The sequence below is a fragment of the Symsagittifera roscoffensis genome, chromosome 4 (genome assembly GCF_963678635.1).
Source record: "Symsagittifera roscoffensis chromosome 4, txSymRosc1.1, whole genome shotgun sequence".
Lineage (NCBI taxonomy): Eukaryota > Metazoa > Xenacoelomorpha > Acoela > Convolutidae > Symsagittifera > Symsagittifera roscoffensis.
The window spans coordinates 45931052-45958915 of NC_087065.1; the positions used below are offsets into that span (position 1 = coordinate 45931052).

At 32.9% G+C, this 27864-nt stretch overlaps 1 protein-coding gene across 8 annotated transcripts in view; it reads right to left on the reverse strand.

The window, feature by feature from the left end:
- Positions 1-2590: 2590 nt before the first annotated feature.
- The window catches only part of LOC134844562 (synaptotagmin-7-like), a 37088-nt gene continuing 11814 nt past the window's right edge, over positions 2591-27864 (reverse strand). For all 8 annotated transcript variants that reach the window (XM_063861290.1, XM_063861291.1, XM_063861293.1 and 5 more), the window contains exons 4-6: positions 24878-25038; positions 12823-13029; positions 2591-2831 (exon numbers count right to left, since the gene is read on the reverse strand). In XM_063861290.1, the coding sequence (XP_063717360.1) occupies positions 2676-2831; positions 12823-13029; positions 24878-25038 (524 nt within the window). In that variant the 3' untranslated portion in view covers positions 2591-2675. The remainder of the gene's footprint in view (positions 2832-12822; positions 13030-24877; positions 25039-27864) is intronic.

Consider the following 27864-nt stretch of genomic DNA (forward strand, 5'->3'; position numbering starts at 1 on the left):
AAGACTTATTTCTTCTTAATTTGCACGTTCACACATTTGCCGCTATGAGTTAGGACCGATGTGGTTAACTCATAGAGTAATTTCGGATAGGGTACACCGTCTGCTCGTCACGCTATCTTATTTTCGGCCGGATAGATTCGTGCAACTTCTTAGTCTAATACCGATCCTAATCTTACTCTTATATCTACTAGTCTCAGGGTGTTTAACTAGTCTCTGCTAGGCTCAATAGATCTAGAGTATACTGGCTTATTGCAGCTGCTGAAGTTCTCTTGGAGAGGCAACTAATTTCTAAGTTAAATTGAAATCTCTCTGGTGCTGAAATTACAAATAATTTCAGCACTCACAAATAAGTGGGTTGTTAGTTAGATGGATTATAATTGGTTAATATTAAATATTTTACAGTGGTAAAATATCCAATTTATCCAATTATAAAATGTAGTTTAGATCAGGTTCCAGCTATTTCTTTGTTAACTTTATTATGGTAAAACTCAATTGAGTGCTAATTTGTTTGAGCTTTTTTATGCTTTTTGGTTTTTGGTGCTGAGTTATGTCAAATTATGCGAGTCTTATTTAATCAGATATTCATTTGCTGCTCAGATCTGGTAATGCATGATGCGGATCTAATCATGCGGGATGCAGATCTGGTAATTTTTGATGCAGATCTCGTGACGCAGAAATTAGAACTGCTCAGAACTGCGATAATCCCACGTCGGGGCATTTATGTGACAGCTGTGTCAGTATTGACAACGTGATAGTTATGCAATATCAGTGACCAGACCTGGAAACATATTAAAACTTGAGTACGGGGAATCATTAACTACAAAATACAAAACAATTGATTGAAGAATTTTTAATTTTGTATTGCAAATTTTTTATTGCAAATTAGTACTGACAAGGACTGGAAATCTATTACAACTTGAGTACGGGGAATCAAAAACTACTAAATACAAAAGAATTGATTGAACAATTTGTAATTTTGATATTGCAAAATAAGAAAAATGGAATTTTTTTTGCGTTTTTCTCTAAAAGTTAGTTGATTTTAGGCAAAACAGATTTACAAAAAAAACTGAAGGCTTAAACAGATTTAATATCGTTCATTTTACTTTGTGAAATTTAAGTTTGAATGTAAAATTTTGTATCAAAGTTGAGTAGAAATTGGCTCCTTGTCGTCAATTAAAAGTAACACTGTAACAACCACTCCATTGCTGAAGAAAAAATCAAAATGAGCTTCAAAGGTCAAAGGTCAATTGTTTCTATTAGGGCTTAAATCTTCTGATTTTGCAATAAACGTTTTTTGATTCCCAAAAAATATCTATTTTTAACAATATAGACAATATAGAATACCAGTTTTTGATTTTTAGGAAAAATTTATGAACATTTTGCGATTAGACCTTTAAATACGTTTTTGGGAAAATAGAAAATTCTTTTCAAAAGACTCTTTTTGATATAACTTTTTAGGCATTAGACAACGTAGTTTAGGAATATCTTTTGATTTATAGAATCCGAAATTGAGCCATTTTCGAGGCACAGTTTTGAATAGAATTTTTGCACTATGGTGTTTCTGGTAAGCATTTTTTGTTCATATCAATAATTTTTTGTCAACCGATTTTGAGATAAACGCTTAATTTTTTTTTTCATTTTTGTTCTTTGAGTTCGGTTATTTCAAATCAGCTTTGTGTATATATTGTGGGATCCGCAATTTTTTTTTTTGAGATCACCTACAGTAATTAGGGTTTGCCATTTTCAACTGAACCTTAGCTCAAAAATAAAATCGCATTACATGGAACACAGTCGCAAAACAGCTGGAAAGTCGGAAAAGAGCAACTCGCGGAAACCTCAAATTAATATTCATTGAAGCCTCTCCGCCTCCTTGCGCTCACGAGAAACGGCAAAACATATCTGTATAGATTTTACTTGATCAAATCAAAGCAAAAATTGTGTAAAACTGTTGTTTGGCACTATTTTACATGGACTTTCTGGAACGTGAAACAAACTTTTGCTTCCAGTTTTGTCGAGTGTTCGTCAGAAATGAGCTCACACTGAATCGGTTTTTCAGTTAAATCACTTTGAAACTGACGTTGGCTTGAACATATAATTGCATCAACTTTTCAACAAAGTCGTTTACGCCTGCCTAAATCTGTAATTCAATTGGGAGACTTAATTTTTCATTTCTGGGAGACATATTAAGTACAATGGTAGACTAAATTGACCGTTTCAAATAAAATTCGTAAATGTATAATCCTTTAATTTTAATTGAAAACTATTTATCATCTCAAATCAAAAAGCTCTGATTACAAACAAATTATAATTTGAAAACTGATATTATCACATCAGGGACATGCCCTGAGCTTTCGAGTAGATTTCAGAACATTTGGTTTGAATATTTGGTTAAAATTGATTTTATTCAACTTTGAAAATTTAGTATCTCTTGTTCGCTCGAAACATCCCATATTTAAAAAATGATTTTTCCCGCTTCTTCCCTCCTGATTTTGTCCCTTAAATTTTACTTTGTTCATTTTGCTAAAAGATTTCGATTTTTTTTATTTTACACCGGGATAATTAATTTTTCAAGTGCAATATTACACCAAGTTTTAAATATAATCACAGAAAAGAAGCGGGGAAACTGGTAAAGAACAGACAATGAACCAGAACTGAATATTTTTTCTATTTTTTTCTCAGTCAACGGATTTGCTCTTGATGTCGTGCCACCGGGTGACTGACTTGCCCGGGTTGGCAAACGTCTCCTTCCAATGTTCTTCAGTGGACCTGCCGCTGCTGAAGCCCAGAGATATGCGACCAATCTCGTCGTCCCACTTCAACTTGTCGTAGTCCTGAAGCAACAAAATGAACTGAAACTTATTCACTGATTCGGTCAATAGACTCTGAAAATGTAGTCCATACAGCTCTATTTTCTCGACAGAGACAACTTCTTTCGATTTTTTTTTAAAATCCGGATCACGACTGTTTTACCACCTCTCCCTCCCCCACAACCACTGACAAAGGCTCTTTTTCCTTTTTCCCCCCACCTGCAAAAATTTACATGTAAGTTTGTTGACCACATTGTCCGATTGTAATAAAAAATTAAAAGGACTAATAAGGCCACAACAAACATATTTGGTCACCATACACAACCTCGTAAAACCACTCGTTACACTAATATATTGAAACTCGTGTGAGGTGGGGGGAGGGGGGGGGGGGGGAGGAGGAGGAGGAAAAAGAGCCCTGACAAATATGGGTATTGTGATATATTTGCTCTGCAAGGTTATGTATAAATATCACACGTGCTTGGTTTATATAACAAAAAATTTCAGAACAATCGATTAATTATAATTTGTCAGTTTAATCAGGTCGTTTATTCGATCCCGAGCCATGGCGTGAAAACGAGCTCTTACTTGGACTCTAGCTTCATATCTACAACAGTTTGACCAATTTTAACTGCAAAAAATTGATATATGTGAAAGTACTGACGCAAGAAAACGCTCATATGTCGCAAAAAAAAATGGTGTCACTCGACAAAAGTAACTTAATTAGGAATGTTGAGCAATAAAAGAAACGTATCAGTACCAAAAAGGGTATATATAAAAAACCAGATTTTGATGATCGCGAGAAGGTAATTTTTGTACTAGGAAACTTTGAAGCTTTTTGAATTGGAATTGAAAATCAAGGGATCTCAAAAAAAATAAATAGCATCATTTTTTGCTAAACTATGAAACGATAAAAACACCGTCAACAAAATTCGAAAAAGAATATTTGGAAGACAAAAACAAAAAGTTGGTCCGATGAATTACATCAGCAAAAAAGCCACCGCCGGAAGCAAATTTACGAAACGAGACAGCAAGTCTAGTATAAGTTACGTCAAAAAAAATTGTGTAGTAAGATTTAAAGACAAGAGGATTGATATGTATCCAACCTATGTGCCAGTAAAGGACAAAGTCGATAATAGATTACCGGCGAAGCGGAACGATTTTAATAACAAACGTCTTGCTGTGGTATTACGAGGCGAAGATTGTGTGAAACGTCTCAACCCAAGTTTTTTGCCTGATGAGCAGAAGTACGCAACAATTGCATGCAATGAAGAAGTAAAAAGACAATGATGTGAATTAAAAAACAATACAATTTCATAATAACTTGATACGCTTTTCATTAAAAAGTAGTCAAAATCTGATCTATTGGGCTCTGATCTTTTCTGATCTATCTATTCTGATCTTTTGATTTTAATATAGTTATCAAAAAAAATCACAACTTTATATAGTTTTAACCTATTTTGGCGGAAACTGAATTAAGAATGATAAACAGTTGGAATGGGGTAAGCGATGTCAAGCATCTCGTTGTTCTCCCATGAGACCGGCGCCAGCGTATAATAATCGTCTGGTAGAACATGGTTACCTTTCTTTTTCAGCGCTTATGTACAGACTCCAGCCGAAAAATGAGCAAATAACTCAAGGCTGTAGTGGTTTTCTTGCAATACACCTAAAAATTGCAATACACCTAAAAATTGGTTGAATTTTTCCGCAAATGTCAATTTTTGTTTTGTTGAAGAGCAATCTAACTGATTTTTTAGTAAATGAAAACAAAACTTTCATAAAAGTTGATTATTAGAAGTTGATTTTTTCTCATGAAGTAAATGTTTCGTGCCTTCTAGTAATTATGTACTGCAATTAGTTAAGTAACTATTTAGCCTTTTTCTTAGATGCCTTGCCTAATAAAAAACCACAGTGACGAAAAAAATGTATTTCAAGCTCCTCTTCTTTAGCATATTTTCTTCGAGTTTTGGTTTCAATTACCAAATACAAATTTGAAAAAAAATTTTTGGTTCTATAGTTTAGGAAGATATTGTTGCAATTTTCTGCTTGGCCTCACTCTCTGCTGTTACTGTTCGACAAACAAATAACGGAAAAATCAAGCTATGTAATGTCATTTTGTAATGTTTCCGCTCAATTCAGATTATTTGATCACTAATCATCTAAACGTACTACGTCACATCCTATTAACAAAAAAAAACACAAATGTGACAACAACAAATTTTTGAAACATTGAAACGAGAGCAATCTAAACCACTACTCTAACAAAAATGAGATCTGAGAAAATTTTATCGCAGACTGAAACCAAAAATAATCAAAAACTACAGTATACAGAGCAGTTAAGGGAAAACTGCAGTATACAAAGCAGTATACAGGAGCATACAAAGCAACACAAATGAAACCAGAAAGTTTCTTGAATGGCATGTCGAAATTTAAGTATCATCCACAAAACAACCAAAAGCAAGAAAAAATCGTACGGCGATATCGACATTGACATATTTAAAAACAACAACACAATGTCTAGACTGAATAACTCCAAGAATATTTGATCTAGAAGATGTCAATGATCTTAAGACTAACCTGGATTTTGAAACAGGTTCGACGAGCCTTCATTTTTTAAACTAAAAATTTCAGAGAAACCTAGTTAGAGGGCCTTAATATAATATATCGGCTCATCGCTCAGTTAGTTTTTCTACAAACACTTTTGATCAGAGCACTGACGAACCGACCAACATAAAAAAGGCAACCAAAACATTAAGAAAACGAAAAAAAGGATAGTTTGTTACTGTTTCTGGGATGAGAAGACAAAAATTATTCTGGGATAATTATATCTAATTACTAAAACATATGGACACAAATGACAAGTGGATTTTTCTGATTGCAAGCATTGCGGACATTCCGACTCTTACATTACAAAAACTGAAAAAATTGTTCAGATAGAAAATTTGAAAAAAAAAACATTGGGTCACAAATCTAGTTAAACATGCTTGTAACAAAAGTAGAGTATATACTGCCGCCATAAAGATAAACCATCCATAGAAAGCAAACATATTAACTCCCAAAATATAATTTAAAGAATCGTTTTTCACTGGTTTGTTGCAGAACAAAAACTACACACTTTCAAAATTGAGTAAAATCCAATCAAAAACTCAAAGAAAAAAAATTACAGTGTAATTATAGAGAAAAAAAACAAAAACCTTCAGCAAATTATCACGAGTTTTTCGTCAACTGATATTTTAGCTCTCATTTGACACCAATTAGCAAAAATTATCTGAAAACTACAAAATGTCTACAGGCTTTTGCTACAAATATTTTCAATCAGCGCTATAAAAAACCAATCAGAAAAAGATTATTTTACCAGAAAAAGAGTAGTTACCGCCGCTGCAAAAAAAGTTTTTCTTTTTTTTATAAAAAGTTTCTGGAAAATAAATTAGCAGGTTAAACTATATTGTTGCAAAACCGAATTCCACACTTAAAATTTGAAGAGAACCATAGTCAATTTTTTTTTCTCAAAATTGTGGAAATAAAAAACCAAAATTATTCAGCAGTTTATCAAACCTTATTCGTCACCTGAAGATTTGAATTCTCATTTTAAGTAAAGCAGAGAAAAATTATCTGAACAACAACAAGGAACAATTGAAATCTCAGCAACAAGGAACATTTGAAGATTTGAATTCTCAATTTGAATAAATCAAAGAAAAATTATCTGAACCGCAACAAGGAATAATTGAATTCTCAGCAGCAAGGGACATTTGAAGATTTGACTTCTCAATTTGAATAAATCAGAGAAAAATTATCTGAACAGCGACAAAGCAATGAGGCGCCAATCAGAATATAGAAAAAGCAATTGAAACGTTTAGAAAACAGTCTTATTAGATAAGTAAATTAGTGGTTCTTGAATTAATTAACAGAAACTTAAGAGATAACAATTCGATTTATTGAAGCATGTGGATAGTTTTCACAACTGTAGTTTTTTATTGAAGAAGTTGCCGAAAAATACATTCAAAAAAATTGATTGAAAAATTGGGTCATAAAATTAGTAAAAATGCTCGCAGTAAAAAAAATTATTTCTGCCGCTGTAAAGACAACTCAACCACTGAAAACTAAAATTTTCAGAGAAACCTAGTTAGAGGGCCTTAATATAATATATCGGCTCATCGCTCAGTTAGTTTTTCTACAAACACTTTTGATCAGAGCACTGACGAACCGACCAACATAAAAAGGCAACCAAAACATTAAGAAAACGAAAAAAAGGATAGTTTGTTACTGTTTCTGGGATGAGAAGACAAAAAATATTCTGGGATAATAATATCTAATTACTAAAACATATGGACACAAATGACAACTGGATTTTTCTGATTGCAAGCATTGCGGACATTCCGACTCTTACCCTACAAAAACTGAAAAAATTGTTCAGATAGAAAATTTGAAAAAAAAACTTTGGGTCACAAATCTAGTTAAACATGCTTGTAACAAAAGTAGAGTATATACTGCCGCCATAAAGATAAACCATCCATAGAAAGCAAACATATTAACTCCCAAAATATAATTTAAAGAATCGTTTTTCACTGGTTTGTTGCAGAACAAAAACTACACACTTTCAAAATTGAGTAAAATCCAATCAAAAACTCAAAGAAAAAAAATTACAGTGTAATTATAGAGAAAAAAACAAAAACCTTCAGCATATTATCACAAGTTTTCGTCAACTGATATTTTAGCTCTCATTTGACACCAATTAGCAAAAATTATCTGAAAACCTTAAATTGTCTACAGGCTTTTGCTACAAATATTTTCAATCAGCGCTTAAAAAACCAATCAGAAAAAGAGTAGTTACCGCCGCTGCAAAAAAAGTTTTTCTTTTTTCTATAAAAAGTTTCTGGAAAATAAATTAGCAGGTTAAACTATATTGTTGCAAAACCGAATTCCACACTTAAAATTTGAAGAGAACCAAAGTCAATTTTTTTTTCAAAATTATGGAAATTAAAAACCAAAATTATTCAGCAGTTTATCAAGCCTTATTCGTCACCTGAAGATTTGAATTCTCTTTTTAAGTAAAGCAGAGAAAAATTATCTGAACAGCAACAAGGAACAATTGAAATCTCAGCAACAAGAAACATTTGAAGATTTGAACTCTCAATTTGAATAAATCAAAGAAAAATTATCTGAACCGCAACAAGGAATAATTGAATTCTCAGCAGCAAGGGACATTTGAAGATTTGACTTCTCAATTTGAATAAATCAGAGAAAAATTATCTGAACAGCAACAAAGCAATGAGGCGCCAATCAGAATATAGAAAAAGCAATTGAAACGTTTAGAAAACAGTCTTATTAGATAAGTAAATTAGTGGTTCTTGAATTAATTAACAGAAACTTAAGAGATAACAATTCGATTTATTGAAGCATGTGGATAGTTTTCACAACTGTAGTTTTTTATTGAAGAAGTTGCCGAAAAATACATTCAAAAAAATCGATTGAAAAATTGGGTCATAAAATAAAAAAAAATGCTCGCAGTAAAAAAAAATTATTTCTGCCGCTGTAAAGACAACTAAACCACTGAAAACTAAAAATTTCAGAGAAACCTAGTTAGAGGGCCTTAATATAATATATCGGCTCATCGCTCAGTTAGTTTTTCTACAAACACTTTTGATCAGAGTACTGACGAACCGACCAACATAAAAAAGGCAACCAAAACATTAAGAAAACGAAAAAAAGGATAGTTTGTTACTGTTTCTGGGATGAGAAGACAAAAATTATTCTGGGATAATTATATCTAATTACTAAAAAATATGGACACAAATGACAACTGGATTTTTCTGATTGCTAGCATTGCGGACATTCCGACTCTTACATTACAAAAACTGAAAAAATTGTTCAGATAGAAAATTTGAAAAAAAAACATTGGGTCACAAATCTAGTTAAACATGCTTGTAACAAAAGTAGAGTATATACTGCCGCCATAAAGATAAACCATCCATAGAAAGCAAACATATTAACTCCCAAAATATAATTTAAAGAATCGTTTTTCACTGGTTTGTTGCAGAACAAAAACTATACACTTTCAAACTTGAGTAAAATCCAATCAAAAACTCAAAGAAAAAAATTACAGTGTAATTATAGAGAAAAAAACAAAAACCTTCAGCAAATTATCACAAGTTTTTCGTCAACTGATGTTTTAGCTCTCATTTGACACCAAATAGCATAAATTATCTGAAAACCTCAAATTGTCTACAGGCTTTTGCTACAAATATTTTCAATCAGCGCTATAAAAAACCAATCAGAAAAAGATTATTTTACCAGAAAAAGAGTAGTTACCGCCGCTGCAAAAAAAATTTTCTTTTTTCTAAAAAAAGTTTCTGGAAAATAAATTAGCAGGTTAAACTATATTGTTGCAAAACCGAATTCCACACTTAAAATTTGAAGAGAACCAAAGTCAATTTTTTTTTCAAAATTATGGAAATTAAAAACCAAAATTATTCAGCAGTTTATCAAGCCTTATTCGTCACCTGAAGATTTGAATTCTCTTTTTAAGTAAAGCAGAGAAAAATTATCTGAACAGCAACAAGGAACAATTGAAATCTCAGCAACAAGAAACATTTGAAGATTTGAACTCTCAATTTGAATAAATCAAAGAAAAATTATCTGAACCGCAACAAGGAATAATTGAATTCTCAGCAGCAAGGGACATTTGAAGATTTGACTTCTCAATTTGAATAAATCAGAGAAAAATTATCTGAACAGCAACAAAGCAATGAGGCGCCAATCAGAATATAGAAAAAGCAATTGAAACGTTTAGAAAACAGTCTTATTAGATAAGTAAATTAGTGGTTCTTGAATTAATTAACAGAAACTTAAGAGATAACAATTCGATTTATTGAAGCATGTGGATAGTTTTCACAACTGTAGTTTTTTATTGAAGAAGTTGCCGAAAAATACATTCAAAAAAATCGATTGAAAAATTGGGTCATAAAATTAGTAAAAATGCTCGCAGTAAAAAAAAATTATTTCTGCCGCTGTAAAGACAACTCAACCACTGAAAACAAAATGGACCTAAGGATTTCAATTCTCAATTTTCATCATTTCGAAAAAAAAATATCTGAGCAGCACAAACTTTCTGCAACTTAGACCCAATGAAACAAAAACGACTAAAACAATGTATTGAGAAAAATTAATGCCACTGAACACTGAAAACTGGTTTTGAAGCCAAGATGAGTCAGCAAGATTACGAGCAAAGCTTTTTATGAAAAAACAGAATCCATTTATTTGTGAATGGATATCAACCCCAGTCAAAAATTCACTAATTTATAATTGGAAAAATTCGTCCTTTTCACAAAATTGAACCACAGACAACCCAGTTAAACAACGTTACTTGAACCGATTCATTTTCAATTCTCGCAAAAACCGATGAAAAAAAAAGAAAACAAAACTTTTAATTGGTTTTTACAGAAGCATCAAGTCGCGAGAAAGACAGCTTGGCCTTCGCCGGAAACGAAGCATAGTTGAAGCAAGAACTGAATTAAACGAATGTATTGGGCCTTTTTTAAGCAACAAAGATTCATTGGCTGGTTCAATGATTCAGCTTCTAAAAGCTTTTGACACCGTTAAATACTGATTTCTGGTTTAAAAAAATGTAGAATTTATGGGTTACGTGGAAACGCGGAAGTTTTGATATCAATATGTCTCAATGTTTCTTCCCCATATGTAGTAGAAGAGAGTTTGGTACCGAACTCGAAACCTATGGCTGATATATTTCCACAAACGGTCAGTTTTGGGGCCATTCTTTTGCTAATCTAGAACAATGATCTGCAGAATGGTTGTGTGAGCTCAAAATCAACCCACCGTGATAAAGATTATAGCTTTTGTGTCGTTCTTCTGTAAAAAAAGACGCAAAGGCAAATGATATAGAAGTTGTTAAAACCTGGCAAAACCAAAAAAAAATAGTTTTCAACCAAAAGAAAACAACAAATTAAAAATTTGGACGAAAATTGACTTCAATGATTGTTCTAGTTGTAAAAACGAACCCAAAAAAATAGGACTTTATATGGATAACAAACCGAGTGTCAAGTTGCATTTTATAAAAAAAAACTCCACGAAATCTCAAATGCGTCTATTACAAGCCAATTGCGTCAAGTGTTCACTCGAAAAAAGTTTTAATCAGTTGGAAAAACTATATTCAAACGATAGAGCAAAATTTTTTACTGATGCGTAATAACCGATAAAAAAACCGAATTAATGAAACTGGAAAAAAATGAAACTTCGAAGTTGCTTAAGTTTGCAAAAAAACAGGCCTTCTCCGGAAAGAAAAAAGCAATTTAAACTTGGTTAGGTTAGGAACTTTTTTTTTATTTAAGTTATTGACTAAAACCCAAAAGAGGCAATTCTCATGCTTACGAATTATTGAATTAAAATGAGCAATCAAGAACTTCTTGACGCATTTTCAAAAAAAAAATTAAATTTAGGTAAGGAAACACAGAAAAAATGCCGAGACACAAAATGAAAAAGCTCAAAAATAGGGTTCGGTTCGTTCATTCTTCAATCATATTCTGCTTTAGAATAAAAATTTAAAATAATATATTGAATTATCAGAAAAGTAGTCAAACTTCAATTCTGTATCGCATACGGGATTTATACATTCGTGAAAACGATTTTTTGATAAAAAAAATTTTGGTAGTTGGAAATTCATATGTATTCTTTGTTGTTTGCTAATAAAGACACCACTCGATAGGCTGGTAACTGGCTTTTTGGTAATCTTCTAAGGTGGGATTTGTTATATGTTACGAGTTGTGTAAAGAAAGATCAAGCCTGTTTCCTTCTTGAAAACAATGTGCTATATTGACTTCTCTAGACTAATATATAAACAGTTTAGGCAAAACGCCGATCGATTGTTCAAAATTATTCCATATTCGCGCCGAATATGCTTTTGGAAAAATTGGTGCTAATTAAGATTCTTTTAATTTTTGATTGGCTAAAATTTGATGGCGTAAAAAGTTGGACGGAGCTGATTCTATTTCTTAATATCACTGATTTGTGGTGAACGTTTACTATCCACTTTAAAATCTCAAATCTCCATTTTGTGATAGTAGATTTAACTATTACATTTGAAACCAGATCACATTACAGTTTATTCATAAGACAACCTGATTTTTAATCGGATGTCAATAACGTTTAATGACCATTAGTTGTCTCAAATGGCGTCAGAGGCTCCTGGCGAGAAAAACAATAGTATCAAAAACTGAGGACCATATATATAATAAGTGCAAAAAATCATAAAATGTTTATTTTTACCCAAAACTAAATATCTACTTTAACAAAATTGAGAGGAGAGGCATCACCGATTCTATTTATCGCTCAAGAGACAATTTCGTAGACATAGATTAAATAACAATCAATGAGCTCCATGGTAAAAAAATTAAAACGGAAATTGACTAAGCAGTTCAAAGGAATATTTTGCTTTCGAGGAAATGGAGACTATTATCTATATTTACGCTTGAAAAACTAACGCCCAAAAGTCTCGATTTTTGTCTGCTATCAAAAATACCATTGAATGGCTGATCTAACTTTTAAGCGGTAATCGGTTGCCCATACTGAAAAAAACTTCTTTGGCAAAGTTTTTTTATCATTAAGGCGTTGAAAACATGTTTTTTATTTTTTGCTGGTCAACCGCATTCAATCAATCTCAAGGGATATGATTATAATAGCAATTTCTTCAGCCTTAACGGACGGCAAGCAAACAAATTTTAAAAATAACTTTCGCCTTCATTAACTCCGTTCCCTTTTGTACTGTTTGTGGAATCTCTCGGACGCATGAGGGGGCGTTGAGAAAATAACTCGCCCAAATAAAATGTGAATTAGTGAAAAATACTTTTTTTTTCAGAAAATTGCGAGGCTACATTTTTTCTTCAGAAATAACGAAGCTACATTTTTTCTAGAGGAATTATGAAGGTACATGAATGTGTCGAGGCCTAATTGAAAATGTCCATATTGGTCACCTCCTGGTTGTAACTTGACCTTGAGTTCTACTTGCCTTGACCTTGACCTCTAGACCTAACAGACGTGGACTGTTTTGAATTGGGGGTAGCTGGAACGGGAATGACTCATCAAAAGTAGCGTCCAGTGTGTTGTAGAACTTCTGGGTGCGGTGTCGTAAGTGGACTTTTCCATTGTACATCAGCTTAACGACTACATAAGGGTCTGCTTTTCCCGTCACATCCATACTCTTCAAATTGCGCACCTATAAAAAAACCTATTTAGAGTTCGAAAATTTCAGCTCATCATTCCCCTCCATCTTGCTTCGGTGGGCACGCACAAAACTTGCATTTCAAATAATTTCATAGCATGGGAAAGTGTTTTGGAAACAATTATATTCCTTTTCATTGACAAAAAAATGGCTTGAAAATAGCTAAATAGGCCTTTTTTATAGTATGGAATTGTACGACAAGCATTGTTTCCATGCAATTGAATTGCATAAAAGAGATGTTTTTCAATTTTTTTGTTAAAGCGAGGCGATTTTTTTGTTCTAAATCTACGATGACCCACTCAAAATGCGTAAATATGCAAACACAATTACTGATTATTTTAATCGCAATGACAGGAGAACGAGCCATGGTAAAAGTGCCTTGTTTTTCTGCTCAAAATTAACCATAGAATGACCAATTTTTGAAGAATTTTTGGCTTTTTGTCTTTTTCGTGCTTAAGCCATTATAGTTTTTTATTTTCTTGTCTACATCAAATTTTTGTTCATTTACTTGCTGAAATCGAATTTTGGGCCGAAAATATTTTTTAAAAAACTGTTCTAATTAAGGAATCGAAAACTTAAGACCGTGTTTTTTTCTCAAAGAACTCAAATGACTTTTTACTCACTTGAAGATTGCTTACAAAACCTATTTTGGAGAAAAAACACCGCGAACTCAAAAATTTGCCAAAGTTGAAGAAAATCAAAGGAAGTACAAAAAATACGAGTTTGCAGTATTTCGCTGAAGAAAAACTGCGAAGTTCAACGCGAGCGTTATAAACTGATAACTCTTTTGACTTTTCGGTTCTTTCTCATTGAAACTCCTCAAGCATTTTACAGCCCCCACACAATGCTAAGCTCACCGTAAAGAGGATGATAAGTTTTTGTGACTGAGCTGAGGGGCTATAATAGGAAAAACCCAACTTTTCAGAGAGACTAACGATCTTTTTCTTCTTTCAGCACAAAAAAGCACGGTACAAACGATCATTTTGATGCACAAATGTCACTTTTTTTCCGTCCAGCTGCAAAGCATAAGCCTTTTTTGTTCCCATTTTTGAAGAAAGTACGGATTATTTATGCTCGGGACGGATGTTTTTTTTTCAGTTAATTTTCGATTTTTTAACTAAGCGTTTTGACTAATTTTTTTATCTGATCTGAAGTTTGCTGATGTCTGAAGCTCAGATGTCAGAAAAGTTTACCAGCGATCGTTTTTTGTAACGTTATGGGGGTTTGAAAATTGTTAATTTGGTCAATTTGGAATAGTTAACGCGCGACATATTGCGTTCACATAAAAAGCAGAAGCGGCAGATTAAATCGTTCCAAATTGAATTAAGGCAAACCATTTGTGCTTATTATTAGCATAAGAGACGCTTAATACACCTTCATGTATTTTATCAAGCGTGAGAGGATTAAAATGGAAAAAAAAGTTAGCAAGAAAAAAATGCAGAAAAATATAAAAAAATTGCAAGTTAATTTTTTTCCGATTATGTTATCAATCCTTAAATTGCAGTCAAAATATTCAAATTTTTGCCCTGAGATACGAGCAGCATTGCTTATCCCCTTAATTTTTTGTTCAGTCTTCTGAAAAAAAGCTACGAAATAGTTGTTTTAGGTATGGTTTTTTCTTCAGACATATTTCAACTACTCAACTAGCCATTGTTAAACTCAATTTAAATAACATCTGAAAGCTTTAGATGTTCCTCTTTTAAATTATGCTCATGGAAATTATCAATTTGGCTAACTTGGGATAATTAGCACTCTAGATAATTTGTTCTAAAAATGCGTAAGCGGCCTTTCAATCCGATCAAAAATTTTGAATTGAAGAAAAACAAGACTGCTCGTATCAGGGCGAAGCCCTGAATGTTCCGACTGCCTTTTAAGGTTTATTGAGCAGCAGTAATACGAAAAAAAAATTAAATGAAATAAAATAAAATGAATGTTTTTTCTTCTAAAATTTGAAATTTTTTAAATGAAAATCATCCCCCCACACGCCATATAAAGTACAAAAAGATAGATTTTGTTCCTTGTAGCAAACCATTTTTGACAAATAGGCTTCTTTCAACCAATTTGGAACGATTTCTAGGACGGATTAACTCTCCGCTTACGCGTTAATAGCGCGAAATATATCGCGCGTTAATTGTCCCAAATTGGCCAAAATGGCAATCTTTAAACCCCCGTAACTTTACGAAAAATGATAACAGGTGAAATATCTTTTCAAATTTGAGCTCAGGACAACAATACCTTTCGAATAATATAAAAAAATTCCGTCAAAAATGGCTAGTCAAAAAGTCGAAATTTGTCTGAAGAAAAAAAACCCCACCCCGAGCACAAATATTGCGTTACTTTCGTATCAAAAGTCGGAACAATAATTTTGTGAAATGAAGACGTTACTATGAACTTTTAATTGTTGTTTTCAAATTATTTCAACCGTTATAGGGCGGACGTGACGTTCAGCTTACGCGTGATGCGAAAAGTTTTTCAATTAACACAAGACTGCCTAAAGCAGGCCGAAGCTCTGATATTCCAAATGCCTTTTAAAGTCTATGAAAAAAAGTTCGCTTAACAAAAATTGATGAAACTTCAGAAAAAATTTTTTAAGTATTTTGTTCAGTTATTATTAAAAAAACAATCCATGTGTACCCTGTAAAGTACAGGGTGATATATTTAGCTATTTAAAAAAGTATTAAATAGACTAAATAGCTGCTTACCCCAATTCAGTTCAGAACATTTTCAAAGAAGCATTAGATATCCGCTTACGTAATATTAGCACGAAAAAAATTGCACGTTAATTGTCCCGAATTGGCATTTTTTAAACGCCAAGGTGAAATATCAGTTTAAGCTTGAGCTTAAAAAAACAAAGCAGTTGGTAAAAAACGTTAAAAAATTTAGCAATTAAAGTCTAAATAAACTACTTGAATAAAAAAACCACACCGTGCAAAAATACTCCGTCCTTGTTTTGACTTTTCAAAACTTATGCTGGGGGTGTCTTTTTTCAATCAAAAGTTTTGACTTCTTGAGTAAGAAATTTTGACAAAATTTCTTATAGCCATCTGAAAAAAATTGTTGTCCTTAGCTCAAATTTCAAAAAATTTTCACTTGTTATCAGTTTTTGTAAAGTTAATGTTTCGAATTATAAAGAATACGGAATATTTATGCATGATGTGTTTTTTATTTTAGTCAATTTTCGCCGATTGAAATAATAGTTTTCAACAAAAAAAATTTGTACTAATTGAAGATGTCTATTTCCTGAGATCAAATTGAACCAATTTTTCATCTCCAATTACTTTTTGTAAAATTCTAGGCGTTTGAAAATTGCCAAATTGGTCATGATCTGGACAAAATTTTGCGCGCTTTGAAGAATTTGTTCTTAATGCTTCGAGCGTAACGCGAATTATTAATGCTTGGCGAATTACCCCGCACAAAACAAAATCATTTCAAATTTGTCCTGATATGCTTTGACCTGATATACGAGCAGTCTTGTTGTTCCGACTTTCGATACGAAAGTAACGGAATATTTGTGCTCGGGGTGGGTTTTTTTTTCTTCAGACAAATTTCGACTTTTTAATTAGCCATTTTTGACGGATTTTTTTAATCATTCGAAAAGTATTGTTGTCCTGAGCTCAAATTTGAAAAGATATTTCACCTGTGATTATTTTTTGTAAAGTTATGGGGGTTTAAAGATTGCCATTTAGGCCAATTTGGGACAATTAACGCGCGATATATTTCGCGCTAATAACGCGTAAGCGGAGAGTTAATCCTTCTTAGAAATCGTTCCAAAATGGTTGAAAGAAGCTTATTTGCCATAAATGGTTTGTTACAATGAGCAAAATATATCCTTTTGTACTTTATATGGCGTGTGGGGGTATGATTTTTATAAGAAAAATTTCAAATTTTAGAAGAAAAAAAATTTTCATTTTGTTTTATTTCATTGAATTTTTTAATGTTATTAGTGCTCTATAAACCTTAAAAGGCAGTCGGAACATTCAGGGCTTCGCCCTGATACGAGCAGTCTTGTTTTGTTTGAAAATAGCTAAATTGGTCAAATTGGGATAATTAACGCGCAATAAAATGCGTTCTTAGAACACGCTTTAGCTGCAAAAAAATGCGTTCCAAGATGTTTTGAGGCCAGTATTTTAGTCCTTTTAAAAAAACACCAAGAGACAAAAAACACGCCCTTTGTATCTTGCGTAGCATGTGGGGGAATAAACTGAAAAAAATATATATATCCTTGTTTTTCGATTATTTAGTCAAATATTCAACCAAAATTTTTTTTGTGGCCTTAAAAGTGCAGTCCGAACATCTAAGACCACGCCCTGATATACGAGCAGTCTCGCTTTCTTAAAAGTCTACATAATAAGAAGGCAGGAATTGGATTTTGAATGCATGTCATTTTTGCAAAATTTCCTATAAACGTTATGCAGCTATATTTCTCTCAAGGTAATTTTCAAACGGAAGCGAACATGGTTGAGTTCAAAATCAGAAGTCAAAATGCGGTTATAGTCGGTTTTTTCATCGCTTCACTTGAGCTCACTGTTGCGAAGAAATGAAAGTCTGTCGAGATAGACAATAGTAAAAAAAAAAGAAAGTGGCCTAAGAGCTTTTGAGCTGATGAAAATCAACACCGCTCGTCCCATTTTCATCAATCAGTCAAATATAAGACATCGAAATGGAAAGAAAACCTCCATTTATTGATTTCGCTCTTCAGCGCTGTCAGAAAAGACCCCTTGGACCGGAAAAGAGCTCTAATTGGAGAGCCTGGTTAGAAAGAAGCAAAACTGAGACCGCGGTAGACCTGACCTCCATACAAAGAAAAACGCCTATCATGAAGTTCCATACAAAGAAGAACGCCTATCATGAAATTCCATACAAGCAAAACGCCTATCTTAATTGATCAAAAAGGAGCAAAATGAATGAACAGATTCTGTTGAAAATCTGAAGATGCGCTATTTGACTTATACATTTAGGTTTTTATAGCCTTCCAATTCAAGACTGAAGTTTTAAAATACAGTACCTGCCAAATAAATCAATAATGGGGAGTTGAAACAAAAAAACTGATTACAAAAGCCTATTTTGGCGTGTCTTACATCATATTGTTATCGGTTACGTTGTTACTTCATTACATGTCGGATTATTCAAAAAAACATGCTGGCGCCGATACAGAGGCGTCCCCCCCCCCCCCCCCCCCCCTCAGGGGCTCGACCACCTCACCACCCAAAGGGTCCGTTTTACGACATACAGTTTTGGCCGACCGACCCTAAATACTTTCTAAAGGTATCTTGGGCGCCAGTTTATACTAACTTCTAACTTCGAATTTATACTAATTTTATATTAAGCGCTCATAAACGGTCTTTTTTACCTCTTTTTTCAAAAAATTGAGAAAATCATAGATCCGCCCATGATAACATATATTTGTTTTAAACGATGATTTTATCTTAAGAGACAGTATAAGTTGCAAAGGATGAGCATAACTCTTTGTCATGGCTAAACTATCTTGGCTGGGAATTGAAATCTTAATCCATCAGATAGGCCAAAAAAAATTGACTGACATTATGAGAAAGCAATTTTAAATCAGCTCTTCGTTATTTTAACAGAAATGATAAGAGATCGGCAAACATATGGTATGCATTCATTTTTCTGCTGAACGTGCTTCGTCGAGTTTGTGTTTCCGATATCATCCTGGGTTAAAAAAACGCCTGAGGAATTTTAAAACAGATTCTGTCATAGTCGCATAAAAATTCCGGGCTGGTTTTATGCGTTTCCTCAGTGATTTCGGTCTCAGGGGATTTCGGATTTAGATAAATATGTCAAGTGACATACTAAAAACATATACTTCTTGCATCTAATGTCTGTTTTATGTCCAAGCTATAAAGTAAGCGACCACATTTAAGCAGAGAGCTAGGGAATAATCATTTTGCATATTGTGGGCATATTATATATAGTTTTTTTGAGCTTTAACCCGCTTTTTCTGATCATTTACCTAGTTGAGCAGAATATGCGAACTAGTTCTAAGTTATCGACTACAGAAGCTACCGTGCAGCAAACGAGTTAAGTGATATGCGAATAAAAACATTGATGCAAAAAAATAACAGAATATACCAAAAATATGCAACAAAAAGGCGTAAGTATTTGTAGTCTTTGCAACTCAATTAGATCCCCATAAAAAAGCCAATAAAATGGGTGTGGCAACAAGTAAAATAGTTTTTTCTGTACTTACAAATACGAAAATAAAAAAGAATATATTTAAATACGATGGAAAGTAAGAACAAGGATAGCCGGTTACTGTGCAAGTAGCACAGAATGTTCCAACCATAGTTTCGAGAAGAAAAAAATGAAAAAGTTTTTTTTTCAAGTTAGTGTCCTTTTTTCGGCGTGGTGTGATTAAAAAAATTGAACAGAAACTAGAGAATAAGTTTATTTGACAGTCATAGTAAAATAATCAAATTGAAAAACAATTTTTGTAGGAATATAATTAGAATTCGAAAAAATCAAAAAACTTTTTTTTTCAAGTTTTGCAGTTTTTGAGTTTTTGAAAAAATTGATTCCAAAAATGCGCTAAAATACTCAAAGTTAAGTAGATTTACTCGATTAAAACTAAATTTTTACGTTTTAAATTTTAAATTAAGCTTTTGTAAGCATTTAAGAAATTAAAATAAGACTACTCGCTATCAATCCTTAGATCAAATAAAATTAAAGGGCTTATAAACTGAAACTCTTATTTGAAATATACGAGAATGAGTTAAAGTTTCTTAAGTTTTAGCGATGATTTTCTACGGAATCATTACTGAAATAGCTCTGAAAAATCGCAAGAGTATCTATGCAACAAACTCTGAATTATACATGAATCAGCGCTGGAAAATAGCCATCACAGGGATACTACAGAAAAAGCGATAATTAACGGTGGGACGTCAACCCGGGGGCTTTAATATGATATATCACTCAACCAAGTCCAATGATTACTTGTGGTACCTGATATTGAGTGGAAAGCAAGAAAAACTAAAACACACCCAAATGCCAAGTTCCTCTCCATTTTCAATGGTCGGAACAACAACTATTTGTTAATCATTCGGAAAATTTTTACCTCTAATTGTAATTGGATAATGCAGAAAAAAATATTGCAAATTGAATTGTTTGTTCTAAATGCAAACAAACTACCAAACTCAGATTTTAACTTTTCTTAACTCATATAGTATGGGATACAAAATAAAGTTTGGATGGATAGTTTAGGACATGGTTACTTTAGATCTTTCTTAAAATCAGCTTGTCATGGCTAATTAAGATTTGAAACGTTCTGTTTCAAATCTAGTATTCATTATTTTAGATCTTACTTAAAATCCTAAAATCGGCTTGTCATGGCTAATTGAGATTTGAAACGTTCTGTTTCAAATCTAGTATTCAATTAAGAAATACCAAATTTCAGATCTGAAAATAAATTGACGAAGACTTACAGATTTTCAGATCTTTCGTAAAGAACTTGCTGGGTATGGTGTGGATTTTGAAAAAAATTTCAGAAATTTTGGTAGTTTGTTTTAGGTTGACCAAATTGATTTTCTGAGCTCTCCAAAAACACTATTAAGTTCCAAATAGCGCAAACTTCCTGCGATCCAGGTAAGTATTTACATAAACAGGACAAAAATGCAAAAAAAAGCTCACTGTCCCTTGAAGTTCAGATTCGGTCGGCCAAAAATGGAGGTCATAAAATGGTCATTTATTAAGGTAAAATAGTCACCTATTAAAGACCAAGAGCTGTTCTTACCTTTGACCTCAACATATCTTTTACTTTGCTTGAAACTTCTTGACTCTTGTCCTGCAATTACTAATAAATATCGAAAAAACCATAAAATTGGTATCAACACTTAGAAACAAATATATTAAACTTTAGCTTATAAAAGACTTAAAAATTAAGGAAAAATTGATATTTAAATTTAGACTACGCCTCCTCATATGAGTAACTTCTATCTTATCTGTTGATTCATTTGTTGGCTTATAATAATTAATCAAAATTTGTAATATATTTTTAACTCTCTTTTAAATCAGATTTCCTGTTTGCTAAAACTCCAGTTCTGCTTTTCTTTGATAATTAATGATAGAAAAACTTACTGAAAATCGATGAACGTAAAAGGCAATTTTTTACTCTGTTCATTTTGATGCACCGCAATCGCAGCGTAACTGTCCTCATTAGTTCTGATTAAAAAAATTTCTCCTCATGTTTTCCTTTGGTATTAATTCAAGGTATATCCCTTTTTAACACCTTTTTCTGAATGTTGGCACCTTTTTTTGAGCTGTTGGCGCTACGATACATGGAATGAAATTGGGTGGAGTTTGTCTGAGCCGTACCTATCAATTCGCACCTGTCTCTACGGAATGTAAATTTTGTACCAGAGTGTAAATTATATCTAATTGTTTCGACCATTGAAGTGAGGATGTTTTATCCACCCAAAACTGGGCACTAAAAAGAAACAACCTGTGGGGATAAGCGAATCAGTATATTGAATTCTTTTCAGGAAAAAAAAACAATGTGTCGACTTTTTTCTCTTTTCTTTTCGAAATCGTTTACAATGGTGACTGAGTTGATAATCGACTTCTTATGTTACTTTCCGACTTGGCTGAAAATTTCTAAAAAAACTAGAGAGGGTTGTTTTTTTAAATAATTTTTTCTTCCTTTTTGCAATAATTTTAGTTTAATTAATCGCAAAAGCAATTAATTATTGATGAATGTTTAAAATTGGAGGCGAAAAGAATAACTAAAGAACGTATGTATAAAATTGATATACCTAGAATGAGATTTGCTTCTTCTAAAAAATTTCATTTCGAAAAAATACAACTTGTAAATGGTTGACAGTTTCTGTAGCACTAGACTGCATATCAGAACATATCAACCGCCAAATTTATTTTAAAATTTTAACAATAAATGGAGCCAATAAATTTGATTTTTACGGAACCAAAAAAAACCCAGATCAGAGTTTTGCAACTATTGAGATAGAATCAGAAAATGCTAGCATCTATAGTAGAGAAATAAATTAACGCAAGCAAACATTTTTAAGCACATTGTAAAATTTCATTAAAAAGCCTTTAAGCATGAGGGCTTTTCAGTCTAAGTGAATAAAAACAAATTTGACCATATTGGAAAAATTTTTTGATCACATGAGCTTGCAAAAAAATGTTAAACCATTGAAAACTTGATTCAGGTAAGATAAATGTTGAGTTTTCTAACCAATTTTTACCAGTGAGTACTTATTAATCTAGATGTCAGATTTTGGTAATCTGATAGTCTAAAACCAGAAAACGTTGTAAAACAGGAATAATAATTGTCTCATCAAAGCTTAATAAAGGTGCCACTCCAAAAAAATTAAAATAGTTTTGGTTTATGTAATTCGATTTCTTATCTTGCTAGTTGCGTTACTTTTTTTCCAGTAATTCACTCATTCAAAGCATTTGAGGCCAAACATTTACAGATTTACCGGTTGAAATAGCCAATTAAATTGCGGCTGTTTCCTTTCGAATTTTAGCTGGTACAGGGACATTAATTTTAGGTCTGTATATCATATGTTTGGCTGTTTGAGTATCAGTTTGGTTTGAATTTGGAGCTTGAGAAAATTTGATTATCTACATGTACTTCTTTAGTCTCAAAGTAATTTAAAATGCTCACCTTGCCCCGCTGCTCTACTTCATGCTTTCAGCGTAGCTAAGGTACCACTACTACAGACCAACATCAACGACGAACAGAAACCCGTCATGCATGCTGTTTTTCAACCTCAACTGGAATATCGACGACAACACATGTCGAGATTCAGTATTGCTATCAACAAATGCGGCAAGCTGTCACGTAGAACTGTCACGTAGAAAAAATGAGGAATTTGTCACGTAGAAAAACCAACAGCCAAATTTACTATAAATCAACCATGTGACTTTTGATTTTAACGTAACCAAGAAAAACTTTAGATCAAGTTTTAGTAACTATTGAGATAGTAAAAAGAAGTATAAAAACTTATCTTGTCTTACATGGCGCCCAAAGAATGACGTGTACAAAAAAATAAGTTAGCCTTTAATTGTTTCTTATACTAACTCAATAGTTGCTAAAATCTGATTTTCAGATTTCCATGGTTTCATTGAAATAAAAAGTTACCTTGTTCAATTTATGGTTACCCGGGTTGACCTCCATAGACTGAAAATGCTAATCATACAATTTCATACAATTAGTCTGTGGAAAAAAGCTGGTCATACAAATTTCATACATTTTTGCAAAATCAGTTTAATCGAATTTCAAAGGTATTTTGTAGTTGTTTTGGTATCGAAATTGGTATCTCTTCATAAAAAAGGAAAAAAATGGTTTGAAAAAAAAATGCTAGCCATACAATTTCCATATATGGAAATTGTATGATTAGAATTTTCTTAAATTTTTTTTTTGTGAAAAAAAAGCTTTGAACAATCAATTCAACTGCTGGCAAAACATTTAAGCGTTTTTTGGGCTGCTACGACTGAAAACTTTGACTTTTTTTATTTTAGTTCTCTGAAAAAAAACACTAGTCATACAATTTCTATTGTTTTTTTTCAACTGCAAATTGATTTCGTATTCAAACAAACATTTTTTGGAAAAAAAAATTTTGCATGCAAAATTTAATTTTTTGTGTGTATAACGTAGTCCTGGATATACTAATATTGGATTTTTTTCCTTTTCTCTTCATAACTTTTTTCAAAAACGCTTACAACTCCTATTTCTTTTGTATGACATGTTTTTATATGCCTTGATCAATGTCTGGTAATTTAAAAATTCAAATTTTAGAAATAATCATCTTTGAAAATTATTGCCAAAATTTAAAAGTTCATTACTTTCGTTATATTATTTGTCTGAGACAGTAGTAACACATATCAGGCTGTTTCCAACGCATTTTTAATGCGAGACGGCCAAACCGTTGGTTACCACTTTTGAGTAATCAAGGTTTATTACATTTGTGTTCGGTTACGAACACAATCAAAAATTTTTAAGAAATTACAATGTAAAAAATCAATATTTTTGGTTTATGGAAAAATGCTAGTCATACAATTTCCATATATGAAAAAATACTAATCATAGACCTTTCATGCAATTTTCTGTACGTATGGAATTGTATGGAAAGTGTATGACTAGCATTGTTCCATATATGGAAATTGTATGACTAGTGTTTTTGGTCATCCCGGGTAGTAATAGTTGTTCGGATTTTGTGGTTGGTATGTTCCATTTCTGACTTGCCACCAAGTGCTACGACCCAACCTGTCGCATATTGTGATTAGAAAAACTAAATTACAATGGGTGTTGTCGCTGTTGTTCCAGTTGAGGTTTACTAACCGCAAGCAGACAGTGTTTCGGCATTCTGTTCATCGTTGCTGTCGGTGTGTAGTCGTGGAACCTAAGCTTCGTTAAGGACGTAGATCAAAGCAGCGGGTTATTGAATTATTGTGAGTTTTATTGAGTAAGCATTAAATTTAGCAAATTAAAGTTAAGTTACACAGGCTCTCAATTTGGATCAATCTGATACTCAGACAGACAGAAAATAGCGTTACTGTAGCAGCTTAATCTTTGGATGAAATTTGGGATGCTAATTCAACCGGTAGGGCTGTTGGTTTTCGGCCTCAAACACGTTGAGAGCCATAATAAAAAGTTGTTAGCTTTTTCATATGCTCTCTCAGAAATTGCTAAAATCTGATCTGGAGTTTTTCTTGGCTTCGTCGTTAAAATCATAAGTACTTAAACCGTGATTAGTTTCATGAAAAACAAACAAAAACTGTCTTTCCGAAATCAATTTAAGATAAACATCGGGTTACAGTTTTTGTGATGATCAAACTCAAAAAAATGCAGCTGATGTTTTCTTACCTGGTTGACAGTGACCCGGAGTATCTTTCCGACTGGGTTAAATAGGAGAGTGAGTTGGATCTCGCCTCTGAGGTTCTTCTTCCTGCACGACTTACTCAGAGGAGTGCTCAGCTTCACCACTTCATTCCTCTGCAGTGTGTGCAAATCTACTTCTATCTCACCTAAAATCACATTCATCAAATATTTTGCAACTTTTTGTTCCGATCAAATAGTCTTAAAATTTCTGTTACTGTGAGTCTAGAAAGAGTGGGGCGAAACTACTATGGCTTCGAGTGGTTTTATTTTTTGGCAATTTTTGCAACCTCGCAAGAAGCATGTAGGCGCGGTCAATAGTGGTATCATATTAGAGAGTTCTTTTCCGCTCATCGTGATTATGATTCTAAAAAGAACATAAAGTGTCCAAATTAAGATATAAATTCGATTTTCTAAAAATGGACAAAATTTCATCTGATTTTCAGACTGATGTTCACTGGCACTGTTTTATACTTGATTTAGCTATTTTTATCTTTTTGGAGCTTAATGTTACACCTCCAGTAATAACACAGAAAACGGTGTATAACTTGATGAAATGCAAAAAATAATTGTTTCTGCATGAATTTCCGTGCAACAAAAAAAACTCATTAGAAAATCAAGTGTTGTATCACAAGAAAACCTTGTTGGCGTGATTTGATTTCCAAAATAACTCAAACATGCTATCTCAGTGTCAGGAAGAATTGGTCAAAAGAGGTACACTTTTTAAACCGAGAGAGTTGGAAACCGAGAGACTAATGATTAAAAGAGCGAGGTTGTTATCCTTCTCTGCTCTGATTTGATGTAACTTTAGCTATTTTCGACTGGTTATAGCACATTATTATACAAATGAACCCCCTTTAACGGAAAACAAAAAACAATGAAAAGCAAAATTTTGAAAGAATATTTCAAAGCAATAGCAATAAGTGATGACCAATTTTTTGTTTTTATAATTTTGTAACTGCCAGAAAAAAATACAGCCAGTATATTTCTATTAAACTATCTTTGATAGCTTAAACATTCGAAAATTTGACAGAACCCGGATTAGTCTTCCAGTGGATTTAAGCATAGTTCAAGTAGCGCAACTGCAGACTCTAAAAAATCATAACATTACTATGCAAGTGAAATTTTAGCTTTGATCAGAGACAAATGCAGAAAATTAACAGCAATGACGTTCCAGTTCTGATTCAGTACTGTACCTGCGCTTTTTTCGGATACTTCTCATTTGCAAAGTTTAGAGATAATTTTTTTCTTAACCAATTACGCAAAACTAGATTCCAGAGTTGAACCCTTTAACTATCGCTATCCCAAATTATACTTGTTTTCTCTACCATATCTGCTATGCTCATGGAATATTGAATACAATTTTTTCAAAATTAAGAAGTGTATAACTGTATCATAGAGGTATATTCGAAAAAAGTCAACAAGACTGCTCGTATCGGGGCGAAGCCCTGAATGTTCCACTGCCTGAATGTTGCATTAAAAAATTGATGAATTTGTCAGTTAAAAAAAACTCATTTTTTCAAATTCCCCATACGCCATTTTAAGTACAAAATGATACACTTCGCTCCTAGTAGCAATCATGAAAAATAGCCTGCTTCCAGGGGCGGATTTAGAAGGGGCGGGGGAAGACGCTCTTTACCTCAAGGATTCGACCCCCTGCCAAACTATAGGGTCCCACTTTTATACTTTGTTAAGATATCCATTTTTGATGAGTGACACTAAAAATTTTAAAGGCACCTTTTGCGCCAATGTATACTAACTTTGAGGGGAGAGAGCGCCCCAAAAACTGCAATTTTTAGGTCAAAATTTTCCAAAAAGTGACTAAAACGCCTCAAAATTTTGCTTAGGGCGCAGAAATTTTGGCCAAAACAGGGTCTTTCTAGTGCTTTGTAAGAGCTCGGAAAAACAATTTGTTCGACCTAAAAAAATGAAGGTCGACACTTTTATCGAAATTTTTTTGAAAATCCGCCCGCTTCGAGAAAACCCTAGATCCACCACTGCCTGCTTCAACCAAGTTGAAACTGTTTCCACGAGCGATTAAATTTCCATTAACGCCTTAACAGCGCGAAAGTTATTGCGCGTTTATTATCCCAATCTAGCCTTATTGGCAATCTTTAAACTCTCGTAATTAAACGAAAAATGATGACAGGTAAAATAACTTTTCAAGTTTGAGCTCAGGACAACAATAACTCCTTGTTAAGAAATCAAAATTTGTCTGAAGGAAAAAAACGTCCCCAAGCACAAATACTCCGTCTTTTTCTTCGAAAGTCGGAACAATATTTGTAAGTGCCGTCTCTGTTTTTACCTTGAATCAATGACGTTTTGTTTTCAATCCAATAATAAGAAATTAGTAAAGTTTGAATCTATGAACAAAGATGAATCAGAGTTGTCAATGTTTGATCTGTACCACAGCTCTGTATTTTGAAATATTGCTAGTAAGGTAACGGAACTAACTATTAAATCTTCCACGTCAGTCTGGAAGTGAAATTAAGTTAAAACTATTGTTACGAACATTCTCGTAAACTGAGAAAAAAACTAAGGCGTAGGTATCGTAGGTACTATTGAAAAGGTGCTGTATTAAAACACTTCAGCGCCAAAACCTTTATATTATGCTAAAACTGCAAGATAGGTTCTTTTTTCGTTTTAAAGTTTTGGGACAGCACCCTTTAAAACATGACCATCATAAGAAAATCTTAGGTCCACCTCTGCTTTGAGTCGAGCGATGATTTAGGTCTGAAAGTTTTCGCAGTGTCGAGAAAAATTGGTGCAACCTTTTCAATTTTTGAGACTGAACTACATAAAATTTGACGGGACTCCCATTTTACTCCACTTCTAGTTCTACGTCAGTAAGCTCTTACCATCTCTCTTTTTTACAGTTTCTTAAATCATATTCAGTTTTTGCTTTATTTTTTAGTTCTCTAAATCGTCGTTTTGGGAACATTTGGACCTACTTGCGCAGCAACTGGCTATCTTTG